Source organism: Sebastes fasciatus, chromosome 3, assembly GCF_043250625.1.
Source record: "Sebastes fasciatus isolate fSebFas1 chromosome 3, fSebFas1.pri, whole genome shotgun sequence".
Lineage (NCBI taxonomy): Eukaryota > Metazoa > Chordata > Actinopteri > Perciformes > Sebastidae > Sebastes > Sebastes fasciatus.
Window position 1 is genome coordinate 21,753,840 of NC_133797.1, and position 25,706 is coordinate 21,779,545.

The following is a 25,706-nucleotide window of genomic DNA, read 5'->3' on the forward strand; positions in this document are numbered from 1 at the left end:
TGGGATGTTTTCATTTAACTCTGTATGTTTTGGGTTTTTAGAAAATAATGTGACTAATACTCACACTAAATAATAATAATAATTTTATTTATATAGCACTTTCCAAAAGCAAGTTACAAAGTGCTTTACAAAGACATAAAAAGTCAGAGAAATCAACAGATAGTAATAAATAAAAATAGAGTTGATACAGTAAAAATGACAAGCGAGGTATGAATTACTAAAACACAGTAACAACAATAGAGTAAAAGCAAAAGAAAAACCGGTAAGTGAAAACGATTCTAAAAAAGTTTGTTTTTAAAAGAGATTTAACTACATGTAAAATAATCTGGGGTTAAAATACATTTATTCCCTGAAGTTCTCAATCATGAACTCTGTGATTTTAAAAATGTGTAAATCTGTCAACTTCTCCAGAACAAGATTGGCTCGGGGAAGCTGATGGGCCCTAAAGGCGTGTCGGTGGACAGGAACGGCCACATCATCGTGGTCGACAACAAGGCCTGCTGCGTCTTCATCTTCCAGCTCAACGGCAAGCTGGTCACCAAGTTCGGTAACCGTGGAAACGGCGACAGGCAGTTTGCAGGTACACTCAATGGTAATACGTGCACTGCCCCCCCTCCTACAGTCTTTCTCCAGCCAGCTGCATGTGGAATGAAGACGAATGCCGAACCAGGAACCATAAAGATCCCATTATACTTTCACTTCTGAGGTTTTTTTTTTTAATAAATAGACAAGACTGATATCAGTTAAAAATACATGATAGTCTTAAATGGTCATTTATATACTAATAACTCAACTGTGCTTAAAACAGCATGTAGCACCACTGATCATGGTATAAATAAGTTTGAACAATCTTCTTTTGTCATTAAATTCAATTGGCTACTTATTAATTAGCATGTCCTCTAAAAAACATCCGTCATGAGGTTGTTTTCTAAACTGAACTACCGCTGTTTGATTTTGACAAACATTTCTGACACTTTGCTGTCTGTTTTTTTTAAGGGCCTCACTTTGCTGCTGTCAACAACAACAATGAAATCATTGTGACAGATTTCCACAACCACTCAGTCAAGGTAGGTGCAATATCAGAGCAGTGGAAGTGTACAACAAGTATACAAAGTCTAGTGCTATAAAATAAATGATGATGTAGTAGTTCATATTTTAGCACTAGAAATGGTGCTTTGTATAAGAAACTTTTCAGACGTTTTTCCATTTTTATTTTTTTTCTTCTATTGTAAATGTATTGTTTTTCCCTGCCAAGTATCTGATGAAGATATGTATTAATGCTTTTCTTTAGTTGCTGTATAACTATTTAGTTTAATGTGTTGGCATCACTGTTTGTTTTTTCTAAGTAATTTTAGATTATTGTCTCCATGCTAAAAACCCAAATGTAGGTGTTCAACACAGAAGGAGAATTCCTGCTGAAGTTTGGTTCCAACGGCGAGGGAAACGGTCAGTTCAACGCTCCCACAGGAGTGGCAGTGGATGTCAATGGAAACATCATAGTAGCAGACTGGGGCAACAGCAGGATACAGGTCAGCACAACAAGCGAACATATTCCTTCCATAACTTCCTTCCAAAGCAGTGTAACTATTTGAAGTGGCAATATACCAAACTGATCTAAAGAAAACGTACCTTTTCATCAACAGATAATGACAAATTAACAAATGCAACTTTTAGTATATTCTATTCAATTTAACAACAAGTGTGTAGTTGGTGTTAACATTGCATTGCATTCGCCACTATAATAATGATTTAATGATTTCATTGTACATGCCAAGTTAGTTAATAGTGATGACAAACAATTAGAACAAGATATATAATAACAATAAATATTATTTACAAAATGCGTGAGACAATTTTCTGGTGTTATTCCAAATGCAGATATAAAGGAACACTGACTTTATATTTCTCTTTCTCTCTCTGTCAGGTGTTTGATGGCAGCGGTTCGTTCCTGTCCTACATCAACACGTCAGCAGACCCGCTGTACGGCCCGCAGGGACTCGCTCTCACCTCTGACGGACACGTTGTGGTTGCAGATTCTGGCAACCACTGCTTCAAAGTCTACCGCTACTTGCAGTAGCCCTTCTCTATCTCAGCGCACAACCTGTACAGTGTATATACACACACACTCATTGTTATGGAGCGACCGGCAGATTTGCACTCACCCAGTCATCCTTGAATCATGCTGTCGTTGTGCCGTCTGTTTGACCGTGACATCCTGTTTGACCTCCAACGCTGACGAAACGACAGAGAGAATTATTTGTGGTTTGAATGAAGTGAGAGGATCGATGACATTCACAGACTGATTGGTGCTTTGAGGCGTCATTCATAACCTTGTTCACATTCCATCTTAATTACACTGATTTGAAAAATAAAACTTTAGTATTGTTCTTATGTTAGACCTTTTACATTTGCTGTGATATGGCAGAACAACTGAAAATAATAAAGCGATTGCACTTTTTCCTAAAAATACTGGTTGGACACTGTGTTACGTGAGATTGAAATTAAAGTAAAGACGTAGTCTTAGTCACCTGAAAATTAATTATGTTTATAGTTCCAGTGACTGCAGCTTCCTGATAAATGCTCTTAAGAGTCCTCACATTTTGCCTGTTCACTATGAAAGAAAACTATTCCACCTCCGGTAGGTAGCAGGGTATATTAGAGCATGACTAGGCATCTCTTTGCATGCTGTTTTTACTAATAAACACCAGAAAAGCTACTGTGCACAATATATAAATATGTTTCAAGCTGATACTTAACAAAATCACCAAAAGAAACTTTGAAAGGAAGCACTGTTTCAATTACAATAGTTCTATCTCGATGTGAAAATGAATAGTCATCACTTAAAATCAACACATGTGGTTATTAAAGTATGCTGATAACTTATGCTTAATTGTTGTTTTTTACAAAAACACATACAGCAGTGTGTTTGTGTTGTGATCAATTAAGGTACCAAACAAAAGCCACTTGACTTACAAATGCAATCATGTGCAAACATCTCAAATTTAAGTAAACAGCAAAAATGGTGAAAATGAAGTCAGTCCTCAGTGAAAAGGTTTGTTCATGTTGCAATGCAGGTTTAATCAGCCTTCACTCCTTTCCATGTGCTCTTATGTCTTTCAACAAATCTGTAGAACTACTAACAGGTTGTATTTTTAGTAAAAACAATTCGTCCATTCTCAAAGAAAAAGATGCAATATGTAGTTCAACAGCTGAGGTTTGTGTTGTAAAAAAAATTAAAAAAAATAAAATAAAAAGCACTGTGCTACTATTAGAAAGTCAAAATGTGTTTGTCCTCAAGCACACAGTTTTCAGTACTTGTTATCCTGGATTTGTTCATCCATTTTCTACACAATCCTGTTAAATTATTTGTTTTCCATTGTCTTGTTTATATTTGTAATGCCAAATGGAATTAAAGTGCCCATAGGAAAGAATATTGTGTTTGTAAATGATTTTGTGGAGTACTTACTGTACTGTATGTTGTAATAAGGTGCATTCATTATTAGCTTGCATAACTGCTGAAAAACCTGTGTTATTATGATATACAGGTTTTTTTATTTATTAAGATAGCATCTATCCCTTTGAGGACTGACACTAATCATATCAGAAGTGTATTTTGCATGTTCATGCTTCTTCTTGCAGAGTTTTCAATATGTGTTTTCAATATGATTGGAGATAACAAAAAAAACTGCAAGTCAAGATTCAAGATTAAAGCCCTTTTATTGTCATTGTGTAGTACAACCAAATAACATTGTGACAATCCCATAGGTGCTAATGAAAAGATAATACAATAACAAGAGTGCAATATAAATATTAAAAATATAAAAGATAATACAATAAAAAAGAGTGCAATATAAATATAAAAAAGATAAAATAATATAAAATATAAAAATACAATATGTATATTGATGAGATGACAGTTTTGCCACATTATTGCACAAAGTGTCCATCAGATAATTATATAATTATTGCACAGCATCATATAATTAGTCTGCACAGCACATTGTAAATCATGTCGTTGTCTCCCAGTAAAACAGCAGACCTACAGAACTTTAATGACAATAAAGACCTTTTATTATGCAGTCCTGTCCCTATCTGAGCAATGCATGTTATTAGACAGCAGAGGGCGTCAGGTAATCATGAGGTCATGAAGTCAAACCACAATGAAGTAATGCTGCTTTCATTTACAGTCGGAAATAATCACGACGGAAGCGAAAAACACACTAAAACGGTGGTAAAACGTAACCGTTTTTCTGCGGCAGACATGTGACCTTGCAGCATAAATAATCTACATGCCTAGTAGCTTTTTAAAATGAATAAACGTAGCACAATCACCATCAACAGTTTGTTATTAAACTTACATCCCCATAATAATCAGCGACCTGGGCATTTGGAATTTACGAGGACTCAAGAAGGCAGCAGAAGTCCCGTGACGTCACGTGACAGCCTTCCGCGGGAAATTCAGTACTGGCTGAACGGTTTATATCTGTCTTATTTGGATTAAAAACACAACAACATCGCTATATTACATCTTATAACGCACAACATTAATGTCAGTGGACGTTGCTGGTACAGCCAACGTCATAATATGGTGAGTAGACGCTCACCTTTACCTGCAGTTGATGTGATAGTGCTCTCAGTAGCATCACCAAACTAGCTCCTAGCTAACGGTAGCAACAGCTTTACCTAGCAACCGGCAGTGACGTCACCAATAGATAGTATCAGGCAGGTGTAAAATAATAAAAACATGACATAATCAAATGGAGTTTGAATAGTTTCCTTTAGTCTGCAGCAACCTATGTAAAAGATTAGCAAGTCGTTTATATTTTCTTCTTCGTCTTCTAGTGAAGTGTTGCTCAGTGCTGCCTCTGGTGGTCGGAAGTTGTATTACAACAACACTGATGTAGATGCAGATGTATACAGTAGATAATGCAATAAAGAGCCCCACAGTCAGCAGTGATAACCTCTATTAGATATGCATTTTTTTATTATTGTGTTATAAAGTGATTACAAAACAAGTGAAGACATGTGCAGGGACATATATAAAAAAAGACTAAAATATATTATACAGAGAAAGACAAATAACAAAGTACAAAAAACAACACAAGGGGATAAAAGCAGGTTGAAGTGTGTGTGTGTGTGTGTGATGTGGATAATGGGTGTGTGTTTGGCATTGAATGAGGCTAAATGGTCATATAACATATATCTACTCTTAAACACATATACTGTACACATGCACACATATCTACACACACACATACAGATATCATTCCTTTTCTGTGTAGAACAAAGACAAAACAATAAGAAAATAAATGAGTAAAATATATATATAATACAGTATATACACATACACATATATATTAATAATGTGAATAATAATAAAGATGATGATGAGGTTGTGATAATAATATCAATACCAATAATAATACCAACACTTACAATAATAAGTGAGATAAATAAATAAATAAGTAAATAATAACAATAATAAAGAAAAAATGTTTTAAGTTAATTCGAAGGTCATATATAATTATAACTGTGTGTGTGTGTGTGCGCATGGTGTGTGTGGGTGGGCAGAAATGGGGGTGGGGGGTGGTACTTGGTCAGACCTACAAGGGAGCCGGACAGATCGCAAGTGTAAATATGCAAATATGCATATTTTAAAGTTCTGCAAATGCTAGATGGGTATTGTTACATGTTCATGTTTTGTTCCTTATTGCATGATTAATACTAGGAAATCTTCACACAGAAATGCAATTATTCAAGCAATCAACCAGTGTTTGCAACTTGCATATTATTCTATTGCAGTGTAATATAGTGGCGTATTAGTTGCTGTCTGTTACTGAAATGATCCAGACCTTATGTTATATTATAACTGTCTGTTTCAGTCAAAGAAGAAAGGATTAAGTTTGGAGGAAAAGAGAACTCGCATGATGGAGATTTTCTTTGAATCGGTGAGTTTTCCCACTGCAGGTTTAGAGTAAGAATCATGTCAATATAATATGAGGCCTCCATACATATCCCCTTTGTGCTGTCTCGATTACACTGTGACTGCATGGATTTAAAAGCTAATCACTATACTTGTCAGTAGTATGATGTGTTTTATTTTCTTTCACACAATTTGAGTATTGTTTTAATGTCACTAGTATTGATTTAGGCTGCCCACTGTTTGTAAAGGAGACAAAAGCCAACATGCTACATGCAAACTGCTACTAAAGCATAAATGGACGTGTAATGACTTGATACTCTAGTGACATTGAGGAAGTTTTGTGTTCTAATTTTAAAAACCTGCAACAGATACACAAAGTTTGTTCTTAGAATAAATGCAACACTGGGTCATGTGGTTTTGTCTCTCTTTTATACACATACACATCATCTGCACACACAACAGCCACATAAGTACTTTTCATAACTAAACTGGCCCAACAAAGTCAGATTAGACGATGTTAAATAAAAAGATACAGTTTAAGTTCTTGCAAATGAAGTAATTGTGATTAGTTAATAATATATATGTATATATATATATACACTAGTCATAAAACATTGTTTAAAAGTGCTTTACAAGAGAGCATTTTAAACATACAATTAGATAACATCAGGCAAATAAAAGTAGAGTAAATTAATTATTTTTAGGCTGCCTAAAATAATCCATGAATAAAAATACCTGGATTGGCAAAGTCATCATCATACTGTATCTTTTAAAACAATGAAACATATAAATCCATAAATATATCAGTTTTATTAATTTCCAGAAAGCCCAAATAAAGTGCAGCCAGAAGCTTAGATAACGACACCGACTTTGATATGTGTTAAATACTGTAGGTCCCTTGTGTATGATACTGTGATAAAAACAAATGTGTTTCCTTGAAAATGTTCTCTCATTCTCTTTGTAGAAAGATGTGTTTCAGCTGAAAGACATTGAGAAGATCGCCCCCAAGTCAAAAGGCATAAGTGAGTAATGTTGATCAACAGTTTTACAAGAGAAACGTCATTAACACTGAATTTTAAATGGTCTGTTCATTTGTGTCCAGCTGGTTGGCTGCCTGCTTAACAAAATATGGTGAATGTGGGAGTCTGAGTCTGAACAGGAAAGCATCATGCACTAACATTTAATTATTATGAACTGATTATTCTCATATTTTCATAGACCATACTGTTTGACCATACTGACCTCATATTTCCAGTCAATCTGCAGATATGTGAGTGGTAATCAGCAGTGAATAGAGCTATTTGCATTACATTTTAGTTGAACATGCACTTTCATCTGAGAAGTCTGCACTTTTACACTCTGAACTGCCAACCACAACTTAAGACAACTCAGAATGTATGACTCTGGCAAAATATGTAGTCATGAAAGAAAATACATATATCACATACCTCAACAGGTGAGCATTCAAAGATATAAAAAGTATGGTTTGATATAAAAAAATATATATATGAATAGAACTGTAGTGTGGTTAAAGAGTAATGAATGGAATTAAACATGTATGAATTCCAGCAATGGGTTGCATCCAAAATTCGATACTCACATGGTATTTAATACGCTAAAACGGTATGTCCAAAACCTTAGAATGAAACCAACACTACTTGAATTGCATACTCTTTCTGGTGTAATATTACAGTACGCAAACGCTGGACACTACGGTGGCATAAATATTCCACAGTGCAATGCGGTAGTGACGACAACGTTCATAACAGACGTTGACGGACACCTCTGTAACATCAGCAACTCTTCAATTTAAGTGTAAGAATAAGATTTCACTTTGCTTGGCGTAATATATATTTTAAATTAGTTCAGACTTTCTGTTTTTGACGTTTTGGTCACATGAGGTTGCACGGGTTACCATGGTGACACGTCTCCAACCGGCAAGGAGGATCTCATGAAGTGACGACGTAAATTATCGCTCAGTGCGTCAGAAAAGATACATACTGCTGTTTATTCACACAAAAGTATGTTGAACCATAGTACACCTATTGGGTATGTAGTGCACAGTATGCGATTTCGGATGCAGCCTTGGTCTTTTAAGTAAAAATCCAGCTTTATTTCCAAAGAGCATACAGTCAGTGTCAACGGGCACTGCATTCCTGAAAACATTGTGGTGACATGCTTGCAACATGACGACCATGGCAACCAGGACTAGCTGTTGCCATCTTAACTGTATTTAGTCTGTATAAGCAGAACCAGACCTATCAAGGGCAGCAATCACATAGTGCAGAGAACTGTTGAAAGCTTTGGGGTTTAAATTAAGCACATTCCCTCAATGTCAACACAAAGCCTGACATTATGTGCATCGAGGGAACATTTATAAAACTTGGATTTTGAAGTGCTGCAGAGGAACAAAGCTATGTTGTGTATGTTTGGGTGAACTGAGGAGGGATTTTTGTTTTAAAGTGGACATAACATTAATCTGGAGAAACTGGATCGTGTTGCTGTGATTAAAAGCACATGTTTTTGTCCCCCTTACTTGGGCATGATGTAGTTGCTGAATGATGGGGGGAGGGGGCGACAAGAGATCTGCGTAATGGGCACATTTTCCTGTAGAAGGGGAGAACATGTGAGAAAAGGGGCCAAGGGAGTGATCTCAGCTAAATTGAAAAAAAGAGTGGTAATAACATACTGGTAACCATTAAAATACAGGAGTTGAAAAGGGTTCAAAAAGCTATTTGAATCACATGAACAGCAACAAAACAAGCTCTGTAGTCGTGCACATACAGAGTTTGGTCGATCCATCCAGAGTCTTTTTTTCATTTTCGATCCTCGTTTTTATTTTTGCTTCTGTTCAACATCCTCTCAGGACTCTGCACAGCTCAGCTCTTAACATAGCAGATAGGCTCTTTCAGTTTCACAGTGGACCGACTGAGCAAATGTGTGGGAGTATCATATTTCACCGCTGACACTGTTCAAGATGGAGCTCCTGCTCTGCTACATCCTCTCATGCAATGTTCTCTCAGATAAGCATAAAACGGCCGGATAGGCTGCAGATGTGTGGGTTAAGATGTGTGAACATTTGAGTGGTAAGCCTCACCAACAGTATAAAGGAGACCTGTATTTTTTACATCCTCAGTAGAATGCTATTATTATATTATACCCAACATCAGATACATTTACTGTGTATCGCCTTCCAAGCTATAACAGTCATGCCTCTACTGTAAATCAGTCGCCCACAAATCAAATCAATAATCCACAAATAGCATCAAGTGCTGGGAAGGGGGAAGGCAGTGTAATGATAGAAAATGAATGACTGCGGTGTGCTCTCCCCTCTCTGCTGCTTTCAGCTCCCATGTCAGTGAAGGACGTACTGCAGAGCCTGGTGGACGACAACATGGTGGACTGTGAAAGAGTGGGTACATCCAACTACTACTGGGCCTTTCCCAGCAAGGCCCTGCACGCTCGCAAGCGCAAACTAGAGGAGCTGCAAAGCCAGGTGAGAACACACTAAAAACAACGACCTCATATCTCAAAAAGCTGCAGATGTTACTAAAACACAATGAACACAGAACATCTTGTTCTATACATCATCTCTCCAGAGCTGATAATGGATTTTTTCCCATTAAAACACCTATATTTTATGAAAGTAGTAGATGGGTTTGAACACCAAAGGTTGTTTGTTCTGTTTTAAGAAGACACTGCTCACTGTAGTTTACAGTAAATGAGGTCAGCATATGATAAGCACAGCCCAGAAAGTGCTTCTGGTAATTGAAAGTGAAAAAAGGGAAGTGGTAGTGGTTTAATTATAGATGGATTTTTTTCAATTAGTGTGTTTTTTAGTTTCATTTTATTTTCACAGTTTTTATATTCAAAATAAGCAGAGAAACTCCCAAATACAAAAACAAAATGATGTTTCTTATTTATATAATTTAAAACTGAGAATCTCCCATGTTGTGAGAGATTTGTTGTCACAGAAAGTGACACTGCTCGTCTTCTCGGTGTGTGATGCGTCCCACTTCCCTCTCCTGTTGCATGGCAGACAGATGGTGAGAGGGGTGGGGACTCCTCAGAGAATGATGGCCACCAGATTTCTAGGACAGAAGTTAAATGATGTAGAGCAACAATCTGTCACCAAACAATGACATGTGATTATACCATAAGCATTACAATGTACAGGCATGGATGACATGCCACAGCAGATGATCATTAGATTAACTGTAGACTCGTAATCTGGTATGTGACGGTTAAAATTATATTATCTGTTAACACAGAAATGTAAATTTGTGTGCTTAATATTATGACTGTTGGCTCTGTAAAGTACATATGAAAAAGTTAAAGTGTAATTTACAAACAAATTACAACACAGCTTCCTTTCTTTCTGCCAAAATAATTATAGTATAATTACTAATAGTACAAAGTACTTTAACAGTGCAATTTACAGTACTATAATTAGCTATTACTGTCAATAAACCATTAGCCTCTAATGCACTGGTGAGCAGTCAGGGCTCCACCATAAGGATTGCCCTCTTGCCGGGTCAAGTAAAATGCCACATCGGGCTAATAAATCTAGCAACTAAAGCTATTAAATGCATCTTTATTTCTGGAGCTGATGGTGGAAGCAGCTTCTCATCTCTGTTGAGAGTTGCACACAAGCAGTACGGATCGGGCACTCGTGACAAAATGGTTGCGGGTAAAGACAAAGTTTATGAGCTCAGCTTTGGTCTTTGTGTTTATTTGATAACCGCTAATAAATAAAACAATGCCTGGCCGGAAAGTGAAAAAAACATTAATGTTGAACCCTGAGCAGTCATGAGCAAGTAAGATTTTAATCATGTATATATCGCAGTTAAAAGCTACAAAGGGCAGCTTAGCCTCTGCTCTCTGGTAGAAGATGTGCTCAAGAGTTCAGGAGGTTATTGGTTTAACCTCAGTAACTGTTTCACCACTTTTATGTTCAAATATAGTATTAATTTTATGGCAGAATACAGGAGAATCTCTATTGTCCACTTATTTTTCCTTGGTAGCAGTTTGGTGTTGTGACTAATGTAACACTCTTTTACTTTAAAGATTTCTGAATCAAAGCAGCGGCAAGTGTCTGTACAGAAAGCGGTTGAAAAAGAAAAAGTTGGACGTCAAGATACAGTAAGAATATTTTCATATGCTTCCACACCTTGTATGGAAAAATATATCTATTTTTATAATATGAAGTGATAAAAATTCATGTAAATAACACTTATAAAATACATCACATTTTTTAACATAAAGTGATAAAAATACATGTTTATGTTAATAACACTTATAAAATACATCTCTGTCTGTGTGTAGAAGGAGAGGAGCTCTCTGCTGAAGGAGCTGCAGGCTCTGAGAGAGGAGCGAACTCAGCTGCAGGCCGAGCTGGAGAAGTACAGAGAATGTGACCCAGAGGTCGTAGAGGAGATGAGTGAGTACAGATGCAACATGACTGTTTTTTCAAAAAGTCCATTTTAAGCTTTAGCATCAATCAAGTGACCTGCGATCACTGACCAGAGAAATCTAGCCCCCCTCCAGTATCATAAACTCCCTCTTTAAATGTATCAGAGTGGTAGTGATTAAACTCTACGATCATTTATGAGCTGTTGGTGTGGTATGAAATTATATAAGCAGTGGGCAACCACTGGGTCTGAGAAGTGAAGGCAATAAGGAAGTGCCTTAAACTTGCATTCTCAATCTCTAGTTTCAAGTCTTCTTCAATACAGCATGATGTTCATTTAGTAACTTATGGACCCATTTAGAGTCAAATAGAGCATAAAGCAGGGTATGCTTTAGGGCGTGGTTACCTTGCGATTGACAGGTCACTATCACAGCGCTGTCGGTCTGGGAGTTTTCCGTGTTTCGCCTTACAACTTTAACCCTTTCACAGTGTGTTTTCAGTTCATGAATGGTATTTGTGACATTTTTGAGCACCTAAAATGTTTTTATTCAGCGTTCGGTTGTATTTAGCTTCACCCTCCCATGTCACTTCTTGTTGCAAAAAAACAACTTGGCGACGGCCAAAATGCCGATTTAGAGGCTTCAAATTGGCAGTCCACAAGCCAATGGCTGACGTCACTGAGACTATGTCCACCTCTTATATACAGTCTTTGTGTATAAGATTAAATTATATTCAACATTTTGTTACAATATTCACAAAGTTGGATTGCATTACATTGCACAAAAGCTTCCATTTTACTGGTAACTGAGTGAGCCATGACATTGGTGATGTAGCTAAGCAGCACCTCGAGTACAAAGCCAATTTGGGCAAAGTACAAAAAAATAAATTTGTTGATGTGCTGATTTGTCTTGTGCATATCTAACATGGTTGAATCAATTGTTGCCACTGGATTTAAAATCTTGCATGTGTTATGTAACGTGTATTTTGTGTGAGGTTTTGACAATTGATAGAATCATCTGGCAGTAAGCTTGTAGTTAGCGACTGTAGCTGGAAGCTTTGAGTGTTTTTTGCTCTAAAAGAAAAAGATGCAGACTGGATTCCAACATCAGGTGGCTCATTGAGGCAGATGGTGCATTTTTGCATCCAGTGAGTATCTCTTATTAAGAAGAGAGACGGAGGAAACTGTTGGGCAACGTCCAAGAAACAAACAACTTGAGGAGTTTCTGTTTGACTCAAACGACCATGAATAAGTGGTTTCACACCCAATAATGAACACAGAATGGTGCAGTAGGAGCTGGACTATTTCTGTGCAGCCTCCCACAAACTGTCAAATATAGGAGTGATAAAAATAAGACCCTGGTACAGTTGGCAGACATTAACATTTCTCTTTCTTTTTTACCAAGAATTCAGCGAATCATTCATCCAACACAGACATTCGTGTACTGTAGGTACATTAATGAAACTGATGTGAGGAAAAACCTCCAATAACCAGTGCTGCAATAGAATTGGCCAGCTGTCAAAATCACCTACTCACAGTGCTAAAAATAAACGAGCAGGATGTGGAAAAAACATACTTACATACACCCTCAAATTCCCTCCTCACACATTTCACTGAACGTTATCTCGGATGTTCAGGCAGCTCTAAATAAGATGCATTAAAGGTTTAGCTAAATTCATGTGACCACATTCATATTATGTAGTATCACCACATGAATGCAAATGCTTCCCGTTCTGCATTGCACAGTCAACTTTATAGTGTATGTATATAACAGGGGCCACAAAAATGTTTGAGAGCCACTTGAAGGGTAGAGCGTAATATGGAGGGCTACTTGTTTGATATAATCTTCCCGAATAATTTAAATTTGCTTGGTTTACCTTTAAATATTGAATATTTATAGGCTATATATAGGCCTATTAGGAGACTGTCTGTCTATGTTCACTTATTACTGTTAATGATTCCTCACCAGAGCTGTACCGAAAACCATTTTTTGGGTTTCGAAGCTTTGCGGCGCAGCAGGCTGACATGCTCTTCTGTCTGTCAGTCTCCATCTCCCCCGTTTCATGCCCAGGACAGTGCTGCTGCCGTACTACTGTACACAAACGCACCTCTATCCACAACAAACAGCGATATCAGTCTGAGAATAACTAATAATAATGAATGTTGACTATGAATAATGAATAATGTTGTGGGATTATTCCTTATTTAATGGGCTATTTTGGGGATTTGTACTATATTATGACATACTTGTATAAAAAAAAATACAACGAAACATTCAAATACTGATTTGAAGGTTGATTACCATGGAAATGGTCGAAGCTACGAGGCATTCAGGTCAGCCCTAATCATTTAATTTTCATGTTATATATATACGCAAATGTAATGATTTTTCTGTTAATCTCAACAATTAATCTGTTTTTAACAGAAACATTTGAAAGTCATACAATATCACATTTGTCACATTTTTCCCAGCTGAAAACGACAGGTGCTCTTCTGAAAGCGCCCAGCTGAGAGAGCGCTTTTGGAGGCACAGCTTTTTTCAGCCGAGAGCTTTGGTTGTGTCTGGTTGCTATGATACGGAATATCCGTGGAAATAAAAATGTCAGCACAGGGTAGAGTACTAGCTGTGTATGAAGGGAAGGCTGGAGCTAGGGCTGCACAATGAATCGAAATTTTATCGAAATCGTAATATGGAGGCGCAATATTTGTTAAAGCGAAATGTTTGTCAAAATACCATTTTAAATGAAATATGGTGGTGCTGCAGAGATTTTCTGCATGGTCCACACATCATAGATAGATAGATAGATAGATAGTAGTTAGATATATAGTCATATCCTATAAGAAAACATCAACATTTGTTTAGTACAGATCTCTGCAAAAATCACACCATAATCATTTATGTTTTACAATGAAAATGAGAATAATGCAAAAAAATTAATATTATCGTTCCGTCTAATATCGCAAATGATATCGCAAATGTAATATCAGTCAAAATAATCACTATTAGATATTTTTGCAAAAAGAGAGGAGAGACCGCGAAGAAACATCGTGTTGTTGTTGTTCAGCACTCATGGGCTCCATGTAGGATGTGACCGTTGGTCTTTGTGGTATATCTCCCGCCCCTCCTCCACTGTGATTGGACGGCTGGGTGAAAAAAGATAGTGGCAAACGCAGCGTTTTGCCCCAAACTGAACATTGTTCAACTTTTGCCAACCAGAAAAAAATGGCAAATGTGCAGCTCTAGACCGAACTCTACCGGTGACTCATGCTATTTTTAGAACGTGCCCTGCAGGTGACTCATTGGCTCCCTGCGGGCAACCAAGTCGGCTATCCCTGGTATAGACCAACAATTCTCCCAAACACAGTGGAACACAGTTAAATTGTCTGTCACACAACTTGGGACATGATTTTTGTGGTGCAGTAACTGGTCACAGGAGTCCTCGTCTCTAATCATACCTCTGAGAACAAACATGCATTTAGTCTGTTTAGCAGCAGGGTCACAGTTTCTCACGGTTAAAAACAAATGGGAAAGAGGAAATGAAAAATGGTCACAAGTGGTCAGTCGAGATGCATTTGAGATACGCTCTTATGTCAGTTTTAACCTTTCAGCTTGAACCACAGACTGGTTACATGTTAATACAAGACGTAGTGAACGGTGTGAACCTTCCTGCTGGCTGAACCACAGACGTATTTCTTTTCTGGTCTTCAGAGTTGCATCTAAGCTTTAATTGCGGTCTAAATGAACCGTGTAACCTCTGACCTCTCAGCTCAAAGGTTAAAAGCTTCTAAAGAGACGAAGGCAAGGCCACTGGCCATGACGCACCTCTTCTATAGTATGTCCACACAATGCACACAGCTATTAGTGGTATTACAAAAATCCTATACTGCCTTGAGTTCATGTTACTGCTGACCTGTGGTAAAGAAGATGTGTTACCGTATGTACACATGTGACATGTGTGGTGTCATAAAAAGATCTGGTTTGTTTACCTGCACCTCCCAGTGTTACACCAAGCAAGCATTTAGTCTGCACACACTGTTTTTTTCCACTCCAGCATGACACGTCTCGTCGATCTACTGACAATCACAACAACATGCAGGCAAAATATTCCTGACTAACTGTAACCCAAATCAGACATTTGGGTTTTTTGAAATAAATTGAAATTAAGCTCAATTTTGAGGCTCAGGTAGGTAAAGTTAAGACAAAAAAGTTAATTTCCAACCCTGTATAATATTTTTTTTACTACAGCTGCAGCTAAATGTTCTCTACACTGTATGGTAGATATGTCAAAATACCCAAAAGTTAGTATTTTCTAGCTTGGTGCCAAAACACCAGAGAAATAACTTCATGATCAAATTGTTGGACCGTCTGCAGAATCTCAGCCTCTGGTGTCTGTGATAAAGTTATTGCCAAGCTTAATAACTGCAACAGCTGTCCAACAGCTATCCAAACAGAAAAAAAAATCCTCTTGAAATATTGACAAATGTAAATAGGACATTTAAGTATGAAATGTTCAGCCATACTGGTCGTATGATCTTGTAAATCGGGCAGAAATATTAGATGTTTATCTTTATTTCAGGGGTATATGTGGAATCCAGGGCCTTCCTATTTATTAACTGACATCTGTCTCCACTGTAAGTTGAGGCTATGACAAAATTTCATATATCTCTGTATATGTTCTGCTTTGACTTGCATGTGTATGATAGTGAAAGTTACTGTATATAATGGACTACAGATCACGAATGCACCCAGATTCAACAGATAAACCCATTAGTTAGTCTGACAGAGAAATCTTACTTTCAGTCTCTCAGTCTCACTGCCAACAGGTGTTACTTTCTTCTTTTTTTTAAAAAAACACACACACACAGCTTTGATAGAGATAACCATCTCCCCCCAGTGAAACCTGAATTGTGGTCTGAGAGCTGTGTGCCGCTATGCACAGACAGTATTACATTATGTTATGTCTACTGCTGAGGGGGCTGGACTGAATGTGCAGAATGGGCTCAGACCTGTTGACGCAGATGTGATATTCATTAGTTCAGAGATCATCTTTAAAGCAAATGTCTGTTGAGACCAGTGGTGAAGGTGCTGCAAGTACATTTTGCCAATAATACTTATGTATTTTTACTTAGGTGACATTTTCAATGCAGGAATTTTAATTGTAAAGTGTGGCATTACTACTTTTGATTAAAGGATCTGAGAAGCCTACTTATTCCACCACTGGTTGACCATTGATGACTTTTTCATTTGAGGACTTTTAGGAAAGGGCTTTTGAACGATAAATAATAATATTTTCATAATATGAATAATACAAATGACTTAATAGTGGCTAGAAACGCACTTTTAAAAGGTAAATATGTGCTTTTCTTTCTAAAAGTTGTGTCAGTCAAGAACTCTAACTAAAGGGTCATTCAAGAAATGACAAACTGTGCTTTGACTGTAGGGCTGACCAAAATGCTTCGAAGCTTTGACCGTTGCCATGGTAATCAACCTCCAAATCAGTCATCAAACACTTTGTTTTTTACACTTACATTTTTTTTTTTATATACATTAGTCTGGCAAGGGGCCAGGGGGGGAAAACTGACTGTTGTCTGTGCATATGCACCAAGCAGCAGTTCGGAGTATTCAGCCTTCTTGGAAACCCTGAATGGAGTCCTGCATGGGGCTCCAGTAGGGGACTCCATAGTTCTGCTGGGAGACTTCAACGAGCACGTGGGCAACAATGGAGGCACCTGGAGAGGCGTGATTGGGAGGAACGGCCTCCCTGATCTAAACCCGAGTGGTTGTTTTTTACTGGACTTCTGTGCTAGTCATGGACTGTCCATAACGAACACCATATTCGAACATAAGGATGCTCATAAGTGTACATGGTACCAGAGCTTCCTAGGCCGAAGGTCGATGATCGATTTTGCGATATGATATGTGATGTTAGAGGGAATGGTCATCTTTACATAATTATTCTCAATTTCATTGAAAAACACATTTAATATGATTATTATGTGTTTTTGCAGGGATCTGTAACAAAGATGTTTTCTTAAGGCTGTAGTATATGATGTGTAGGCCAGGCCAGGACATCTCTGAAGCGCCACAATATTTAATTTAAAATGGTATTTTGAAACACATTTCACGTTTAATAAATATTGCGCTTCCTGCGATTTGAAAATTGCATTAGGCCATATTTCAATACATTTTCAATTCATTTTGCAGCCCTACTCTGGCTACATCCCTTGCACAATTTGCACATTTGCACTATTGTATATTTTTTTTTTGGTACAAATTTTCATTTCCCTTCTCTACCTTTGTTTTATTGTGTTGATGTTGTCTTTTTGTATTCTGTTTTTATGTAAACCCTGGCTGCAAAACTAATTTCCCCTAGTGGGACAATAGAGATGACCTAATTATCCTACAATCAAAAGTAGGGTAGCTTTAGTATGGCTTACTTCCTTTACTTTTTTGCCAGACCGGCCACACTACTTATTTTATGTACTAATTATTGTGCATCGGATGTCATCTGCCCTGAGTATGTTTGATAGTGGTTGCCACACCCACATACTGTAATTACACATTAACTACATTTGTGGTTTGTAGCGTGTAAGTGTCACATGCTCACTGTAATTACCACTGAAAACATCAGTGCCAGTAATCATTTTGATTTGAGTTGGATTTGTCCATGTCCATTTGTCATGTTCGACAATTGTTACCACACCCATAGATACCAGTAAGCTGATGTGGTAAAAGGTGCGGTTGAAAAACACCAAACATGGGAAGGGCAAATACACCTGAAATGCTTCGCAGCCACCGGCATGTGCACAGCAGGTATGACATAAATGAGGAAGTTAAAAAGTTGGACACAAATACACACCTTCTCATCTTATCATCTTATTTAAAACCATATTAAAGGGAAACCACAACAGTACACAGGTTTATTGATGTTTTTTTTTAATTATTTAGAATTCTTAAATAACTTGTTTAGCAAATTGTGATCGTCTTTCCTTTCCTTCCTTTCTTATCCTTCCTTTGTTATGTCCAGGTTGTAGCGAACTACTGTGTGTTACACTGTGGCATCATTTAATAGTGGATGTGTACTATTTTGTGCATTATATTTATTATGCTGTATATATTAATAATTTATATGATTATATAAAGGATGCCCTTTTAACATCTGGCCAGTTATTAGTCATCTAGGCTAACACATCTACAGGTCTATGAGTCAGAAGTTACTCAACTCAGTCCCTCCCACTTGCAGCTGCTATTTATTTTTGTAGACATCAATGTTTTGTTTTCATTGTTTTCTTTCTCCATAAGTGCTGAAATGAAATACTGACAGTCAGTGACATTGCTACTGATCAAGTCCGTGGACTAAATCATTCTTCTGATTTTCTTGAAGCACAAATCGGAGAAATATGCCAAACCTGCTGTAAATTGAGCCTGGCCTTAAAAAGCTCATATTGGCTGGATTTAAGGATGCCGCGGGCGGCCCAGTTGTCTGTTGATAGTTCATATGGATTCAACTAAAGGTTATTATATGAAGCGATTATTCCAGGTGCCTAGCAACTTAATGATGTTACCTGCTGTTGTTTTAGGATCCAGTTTTATGGGTCACCAAATACATCACTTAAACCTGCAGTAGGCAGAACGTTTTTGGCATCATTGGGCAAAAATGTCCATAATAACCTTTCAACATATTGTAATTCAAGTGTTCTGAGAGAAAACTAGACTTCTGCACCTCCTCATGGCTCTGTTTTCAGGCTTAAAAAAATCTAGCCCATGACGGGAGACTTTGGCAAATCAGGTCATTTCAGAGAGAGAGAGCGTTCCTATTGGCTGTTCATTCAACAGAGAAAGTTTGCTCCAGCTGGTGGGCGGTGCTTGGTATTTCCTCAACTGATCTCAACATGGATCAGGTCGGGTCACAAACTTTCTAATTTTACAGCTAAACAGTACACTACAAGATGCTTCTGAAAACATTTGAGGCGAGAAATAGACATTACAGTAACAGAATATTGATTCATATTTGATCAGCGCTGCCTAGTTTGACCGTTTGATCGGAGTTCGCGAGTGATCGACAGCTGCTCAGAGACGGCAAGGCTCCAGCTTGGCTCTGATTGGTTGTTTTCCTCCGGTCTGTGAAATCTTGCAGATGCTATTAGGAGCAGCGGAAGACACAGAGGCACATGATTTTTTAATCATATTTGCTCCAACCTGTCTACTTCAGCTTTAAAACTTGAGAGCTATCCAGTTAGAGCACATTGTTCAGGTTTCTCAATGGGCTCTTTCCAGCTACAGCTGCAGGGGAGGTGTAGGCTAAACCGTCCACTTGAATTTAATACTAAATCACCACTTGTTCATACAGTATGGCTGCAGCTACCCAACCATCACATCACTGACCACACTTTCCTCCATAAAGCATATTGTTTACTGCAGACCTTCATTTATGTCTACTTTCCTAGTATGTTTTCTGTCTTGTGTTCAGTGATTTGTGACAGTTTTATTTAATTCAATTTACTGGACTTGCAGTACATTTGTTGCAGAAAACATTTTCTCTTGTCAGCTGGGTTTGCACATTAAGTATTTATTTGTTTGGCCTATTATACATTTGCACAGTATGCGAGTCTTGCTCATAAACATGAGTCACAAAATGTGTTATACACAGCGTAATTAAGTGTGACTCATTTTCCTGTTGATTTTTTTAAATGGCTTTGTTGTCCAGTAGTTTAAGTTTAAGTTTTAATCACAGATCTGAGCTGATGTCTTGTTTTGAGCAATAAATGCAAAACTGACTTGAGGGAATAATGTTACATTTATCTGATCAAATTAAATATACATTAACATTTTAATTCATTGCCCATAGTCTTTTCCTTCCATTGATGTAAATAATAATTCACTCTGAACACACATTGCAGACATATTGTATAATGCACATAATGATAATGCATTTGTGTTTTGCAGGAAAGTCAAATGTCGTAGCAAAAGAAGCTGTTTCCAGGTGGACAGGTGAGTCATTTTATATTTTTAATACATGCACATTTCATAGTCTGGAATCAAGCTGCAACAATTATTTGATTTAATCAATTAGTTGATCAACAGAAAAAGAATCGACAACTATTTTGATTGTGTTTCCGATAGCTTAGAATGAGCCCTTCATATCTACATAGGAAGCGGGTCCTCTTGACGGAGTACGCAATGTTGCTCCGCCATGTTTCTACAGTAGCCCAGAACAAACAAACTAAATACTGGCTCTAGAGAGAGCCTATCGCGTTTTTACGTTACCTGAAGGCCACCGTAGTTCTTGCTTGTGAATCTGCGGTAACGTGAGCCGCAGAGTGCAAAACCGTGGTACTGCCTGCCGCCGTCTGACTTCCGTTGCTCCTAAAATAGTGTTATTACGGTAAGGATTACCTCTGAGCGAGGAATGAGTGAAGGGATACTGAGTTGGTGGCAACCACACCACTAGATGTCATCAAATCCTACACACTGTTCCTTTAATTAATAAACTATGGTCTATAAAATGTCAGTAAAGAGTGAAAATGCCCATCATAATGTCAAACAGCCCAACGGGATATTTTCAGGTTGCTTATTTTATTCAACCAACAGTTCAAAACTCAAAGATATTCAGTTTAATATTATAGATGACAAAGAAAACCATTCAATCAGAGAACCAGAGAACATTTTTCCATGCTTAATAACTCAAACAATTAATTGTCTGTCAATCGACTAATTGATTGCTGATCCTTGCAGCTGTAACCATTAGTTGCAGTACAGAAATATCTTAAATTTCCCTGTGGCAGGTCTCACTCCATTTATTACTCTTTAAATAACTCCAGCTGTAAGGGCACTTTGTGTTCAGCATGTCACCTCGCTGCAGTCAACACTTAGACGCTCTGTGTGCATTCATTGACCTAAGCGGTAACCTTGGAGACAGCTGACCCTGCGGGGATCATGGTAACCAGTCGGGCCTGTGGTGTTTTGACTCTTTAAGGTCAACATTGCCTGAAACTGGTCGACAAAGTCACTCCGTCAGTTTTCTTTGGCACATTTTTGCTTTACTTCCATAGAATTATATGAGTCATGTCTGCCTCTTCCGTGACTTGCACTACCCTCATCTGTCTGGGGTGAACTACCACTACGAAACGAATACTTACAGAGCCTCCTCACAGTACTGTGTACGACAGCTGTCTTAGAACAAGTACAATGTTTTCTTTTTTTACCTCCAGCTGTAACGTTCTCAGCTGTCCTACAAGCACAATTCCGTCAGTTCTGTCAATCATCCGCATTTTTAACAAATTTGTTACTCCCTAAAATCAACCCAGCAAAGCCAAATCTTCTTGCTCTGTAGCTGGTGTTATTTTAGCTTCTCACAACAGACTCCCGCAGGCTTATGTAACAACCCCACTTAATGTATTGAATTGCCTGTGGCTGCAGCTTGTTCTGTGACAGCAGTACTTCTCAAAAACTAGGTGGTGTGGCTTTAACCTGTATCCACGTCACACTGAGACACACCCGCACATAAAGAATCACATGCTGTACAAGCCCTGACACAGTTAATCACTCGCGCTTCAACTGCATGTCGTCATATCAAAACTGGAGTGGAGTGATCCTGCAGGACTCAAGTGAAAGGCATTACTAATAGCATGACTCAGAGTTTATTAACTTAAGATCTTGATAAGACTTGTGTTGTTAATCTGCAGCAAGCTATTTGATTTACTCTTTAAATGGGTGACACATCCACAGCTTTCAGCTTGACTCGTGAATCACTTCTAAAAGACGCTTTACTTCAATTTGTAGACTCGTCATCATTGGAGACGTGTAACCATGGTAACCCATGCCAACCTCATGTGACCAAAGTGACGGTTTGTGAGAATCAAAGTCTGAAGTAATCTAAAACTAGAAGTGCACTCGGAGAGCACAGACCTCCGCCAAGGCAGGTTTCATGTACGCGCTGCCCCGCTTGATTTGCGTACTATTGGTTTCATACTAAGGTTTCGGACATACTAAAAAATCTCACATACTGTTTTAGCGTACTAAATAGCATATTGTAAATACTCCACTTCCTCTTGATGGTTGAGGGAAGGTGTCAAAAAATTAAATTTTACATTTCAATCAGGGACATTTCTCCACACTGAAATTGCTTCTTCTCATGCGCAGCTTTACCTGACAGATATATGGTATCAAATCTGCACTTAGCAAGATCTTTATGCAAAATACTGGTGCACAAATGCAGTCTGCATCACAAATTGAAGCTTTGTCATAGAGTGCCCTCACTCTCGGTCACTGGTGGGAAATGTTCCACGTTCAGGAAGTATTAATCAAATCTTCAGCCCAAATAAGTGCAACGAGACGGATGGTTTGTCCTTGGACTCAACCATCATTCTCTAGTCCAAGAATATTCTCATAACCCCAGACTGACTGCTATATAATACTATGGGGCAAGTGCATCACTGTAATTTGGCTCGTTAAATAAAGATATTCATTTCTTTTTTTAGACAATGTTTTTTCCATCAAGTCATGGACAAAGAAGAAGTTCTCCTTTGATGACAGCCGCATTAATAAAGCCTTTGGGATCCCAGAGGATTTCGACTACATGGACTGATTGCCAGCTTTTTCTACCAGCATTCATGTTCACAATAAGCAAAAAGATAAGTGTTTAAGCTTCAGTTTGAAGCCAGTATACCTGGTGTCAGCAGTTCTAGTTTATGTTCTGTGTATTAGAGTGAAAATAAATGCACCAGGATTCATATTTATGGGCTTAGAATACGGACAGATATCAGTGATTTGACTGTGGCAGATGGACTTTATCAGCCGATATGTTGCTTTGGTGCAACCAGAGAAGAGCAGCACCAAGCATTAGCGGCTGTGAAGGGTGAGGGGGTTCTGTGATGAACACAACTGAGCAGCCTGACTTTTGGGACACCTGTTTGCATGAAAACTGAGAGGCCCAAGTTGATGATGGAACGGAATCAACACTTAACACATCTGTGCAGCCAGTGATCTAATTTGTATGGTTTAAACAGATGGTTTGGAATCAAACCCCTGTGCTCTTTCTTTTCCTACTTTTTATTTTTGCTGAGATGAAAAGGAAAAACTCTTCGTTTACAAAAAGTGCACTGACAGGAGAATTAAATTACAGACGATATGTTTAGGATATGTTATGTGTACAAGTGCTGTAAATATTAAAAGTGCATTTACTTTTTGCAGAACCTCTTTTCTTATGCTGCAAAAAAAAAAATGTCCCTTTGAGTTTTATAAGCCTTTTTTTTATGTGAATGAAATGTGTTCTATGGGTACCTACGAGTCTCCCCTTTACGGACATGCCCACTTTATGATAATCACATGCAGTTTGGGGCAAGTCATAGTGAAGTCAGCACACTGACACACTGACAGCTGTTGTTGCCTGTTGGGCTTCAGTTTGCCATGTTATGATTTGTGCATATTTTGTTATGCTAAATGCAGTACCTGTGAGGGTTTCTGGATAATATTTGTCACTGTTTTGTGTTGTTAATTGATTTCCAATAATAAATATATACATGCATTTGTATGAAGCAAGCATATTTGTCCACTCCCATGTTGTTAAGAGTATTACATTCTTGACAAATCTCCCTTTAAGGTACATTTTGAACAGATAAATGTGATTCAATATTTTAATCGATTGACAGCCCTAATTCATCTAAAACATAGCGGAGCAATCTATGTATCTTTTGTGCTTTAATTTCTTTAGAAATGACCATTGAAACATTGAAGAAATCTGTCTTAAAAGCACAACATGTTTTTTCAGAGCTGCACACTCCCTTTCTGTATGAACAAAAAAGGAAGGAACACTGTTGTCGTGACATGTCCAGAATGACTATCTCCCAGCTTATTTTCCTCCCATTTTCTCTGTCAAACCAGATGCAAAACAGGTAGTTGTGTTCTGTGTTTACTCAATGAGGCCAGTGTGTGTCTGCTGGGTTTGTTGATTTAAATGTCAAATGTGCTCGTCTTGTCTTACTCATCAGTTTAGTTTTCTTTCCAGTAGATGAATGATATGCAAACATGTTCTCTGTTGATTCATGACTATATTTTATTTATAATGTTGCTTAATGCAAGTTATATTTATCTTTACGCCACTAAAGAAGAACATGTTAGTATTAAGAGACAAATGTTATGTGACCTATATGTATCCTGCCTACTGATTAAAAGTGATGGCAGCTTCCTGTTTATAATGCTTCCAAATGCATACGTTCAGTTATTTATACTGATAAGGATAATTTGCAAATGTCTGTGTTCTTACATGTTGTTTTTCTTCATTGTGGCAACACTAAGCTCTCTATTAGAAGTGTACTGGTGACTGGAGCAACACTGATCCAGCAACAAAAAAAAATATTCTAAATGCCTAGCTTGTTTTGTTTTGTTTGGTGAAGCTGACACACCCTCAGAAGAGTAACCGAGTGTGTATGTTCATGTGTGTACCTGTCCGACCTGTCCTAAGTGATCTATGAGTCTGACATGCTGAATGTCAGTTTTCCTAATGGGCAGTGCATAGTTTTACCTCACTGTTACTCACTTAAAGACTATTGTTAATTGCAGCTTCTTTGGTTAAGCATGTCTTGTCTTCACAAGAGATCAACAATGCAATAATTAGGCTGACTAAAGACTTTCACTTAATCTAAAATATAGGCCAAAAGAAAGACATATGATTATGCAACACTAAACTGATGCTTACATGTTGCATTTAAGGTATGCTCAAAGTTCAACTAGGGTAAATACAGATTTTTACTAAATTAATAGTAAATGTACCAATACAACAATGTAAGAAAAACATTGCGTAACATTAAGTAAAAGTCCTGCAGTCAAAACCCTACTTTGGTAAAAGTACATTACTATCATCAGCAAAATGTACTTAAAGTATCATGAGTTAAAGTACTGGTCCTGCAGAAATATGGCCCGGTCACTGATAATGATAATAAGATTATTGTATGTTTTTAATGTAAAATCTTAATCTGTAAAGTAGCTATTAACTATAACTGGCAGATACATGTAATGGAGCAAAAAGTACAATATTTCCCCCTGAAATGTAGTGGGGTAGTAGTATCAAGCAGCAAAATGTGCAAGTACCTCTAAGTACAGTGCTCGAGTAAAGTTACTTTCCACCATAGTGTGTGCAAGTCTGTAGGGTACTGGTGTTGGAGGAGGTATTCAGATCTTTTACTTAAGTAAAAAGTATTGAGTAAATTGAGTAAAAAGTGCAATATTTCCCTCTGAAATGTAGTGCAGTAGTACTATAAAGTAGCATGAGATGGAAATACTCAAGTGCATTAGTATTATATTTGTATGTAAAAAGTAATTATAAGTGTCCACAAAATGTAGTGGAGTAAAAAGTGCAATATTTCCCTCTGAAATG

The 25,706-nt window shown here is 37.6% G+C and overlaps 2 protein-coding genes and 1 long non-coding RNA gene across 10 annotated transcripts in view; 2 read left to right on the forward strand and 1 right to left on the reverse strand.

The window, feature by feature from the left end:
- LOC141764390 (tripartite motif-containing protein 2) overlaps positions 1-3,431 on the forward strand; it is a 34,428-nt gene extending 30,997 nt beyond the window's left edge. For 6 of the 8 annotated variants that reach the window (XM_074629603.1, XM_074629606.1, XM_074629604.1 and 3 more), the window contains exons 9-12: positions 412-592; positions 997-1,067; positions 1,389-1,529; positions 1,925-3,431. In XM_074629603.1, the coding sequence (XP_074485704.1) occupies positions 412-592; positions 997-1,067; positions 1,389-1,529; positions 1,925-2,077 (546 nt within the window). In that variant the 3' untranslated portion in view covers positions 2,078-3,431. The remainder of the gene's footprint in view (positions 1-411; positions 593-996; positions 1,068-1,388; positions 1,530-1,924) is intronic. The other 2 variants (XM_074629609.1, XM_074629610.1) reach the window with 1 other exon arrangement.
- A 1,005-nt stretch (positions 3,432-4,436) lies between these two features.
- Positions 4,437-23,864, forward strand: mnd1 (meiotic nuclear divisions 1 homolog (S. cerevisiae)). Its single transcript, XM_074629612.1, has 8 exons — positions 4,437-4,588; positions 5,883-5,948; positions 6,888-6,945; positions 9,271-9,419; positions 10,991-11,065; positions 11,249-11,363; positions 20,279-20,323; positions 22,813-23,864. The coding sequence occupies exons 1-8, from the start codon at positions 4,586-4,588 to the stop codon at positions 22,917-22,919; spliced, it is 618 nt and encodes a 205-aa protein (XP_074485713.1). The 5' UTR covers positions 4,437-4,585; the 3' UTR covers positions 22,920-23,864.
- LOC141764392 (uncharacterized) overlaps positions 23,545-25,706 on the reverse strand; it is a 64,064-nt gene continuing 61,902 nt past the window's right edge. Inside the window, exon 2 of the long non-coding RNA XR_012593261.1 lies at positions 23,545-23,577. This is a non-coding gene — a long non-coding RNA (uncharacterized LOC141764392). The remainder of the gene's footprint in view (positions 23,578-25,706) is intronic.

What these genes read in the sequence shown, in the direction of transcription:
- mnd1 (XM_074629612.1), top strand. An exon ending in TGGAGATTTTCTTTGAATCG is followed by an intron (nt 5,949 to 6,887) that starts GTGAGTTTTCCC and finishes TTCTCTTTGTAG; the next exon opens with AAAGATGTGTTTCAGCTGAA. An exon ending in CCCCAAGTCAAAAGGCATAA is followed by an intron (nt 6,946 to 9,270) that starts GTGAGTAATGTT and finishes TGCTGCTTTCAG; the next exon opens with CTCCCATGTCAGTGAAGGAC.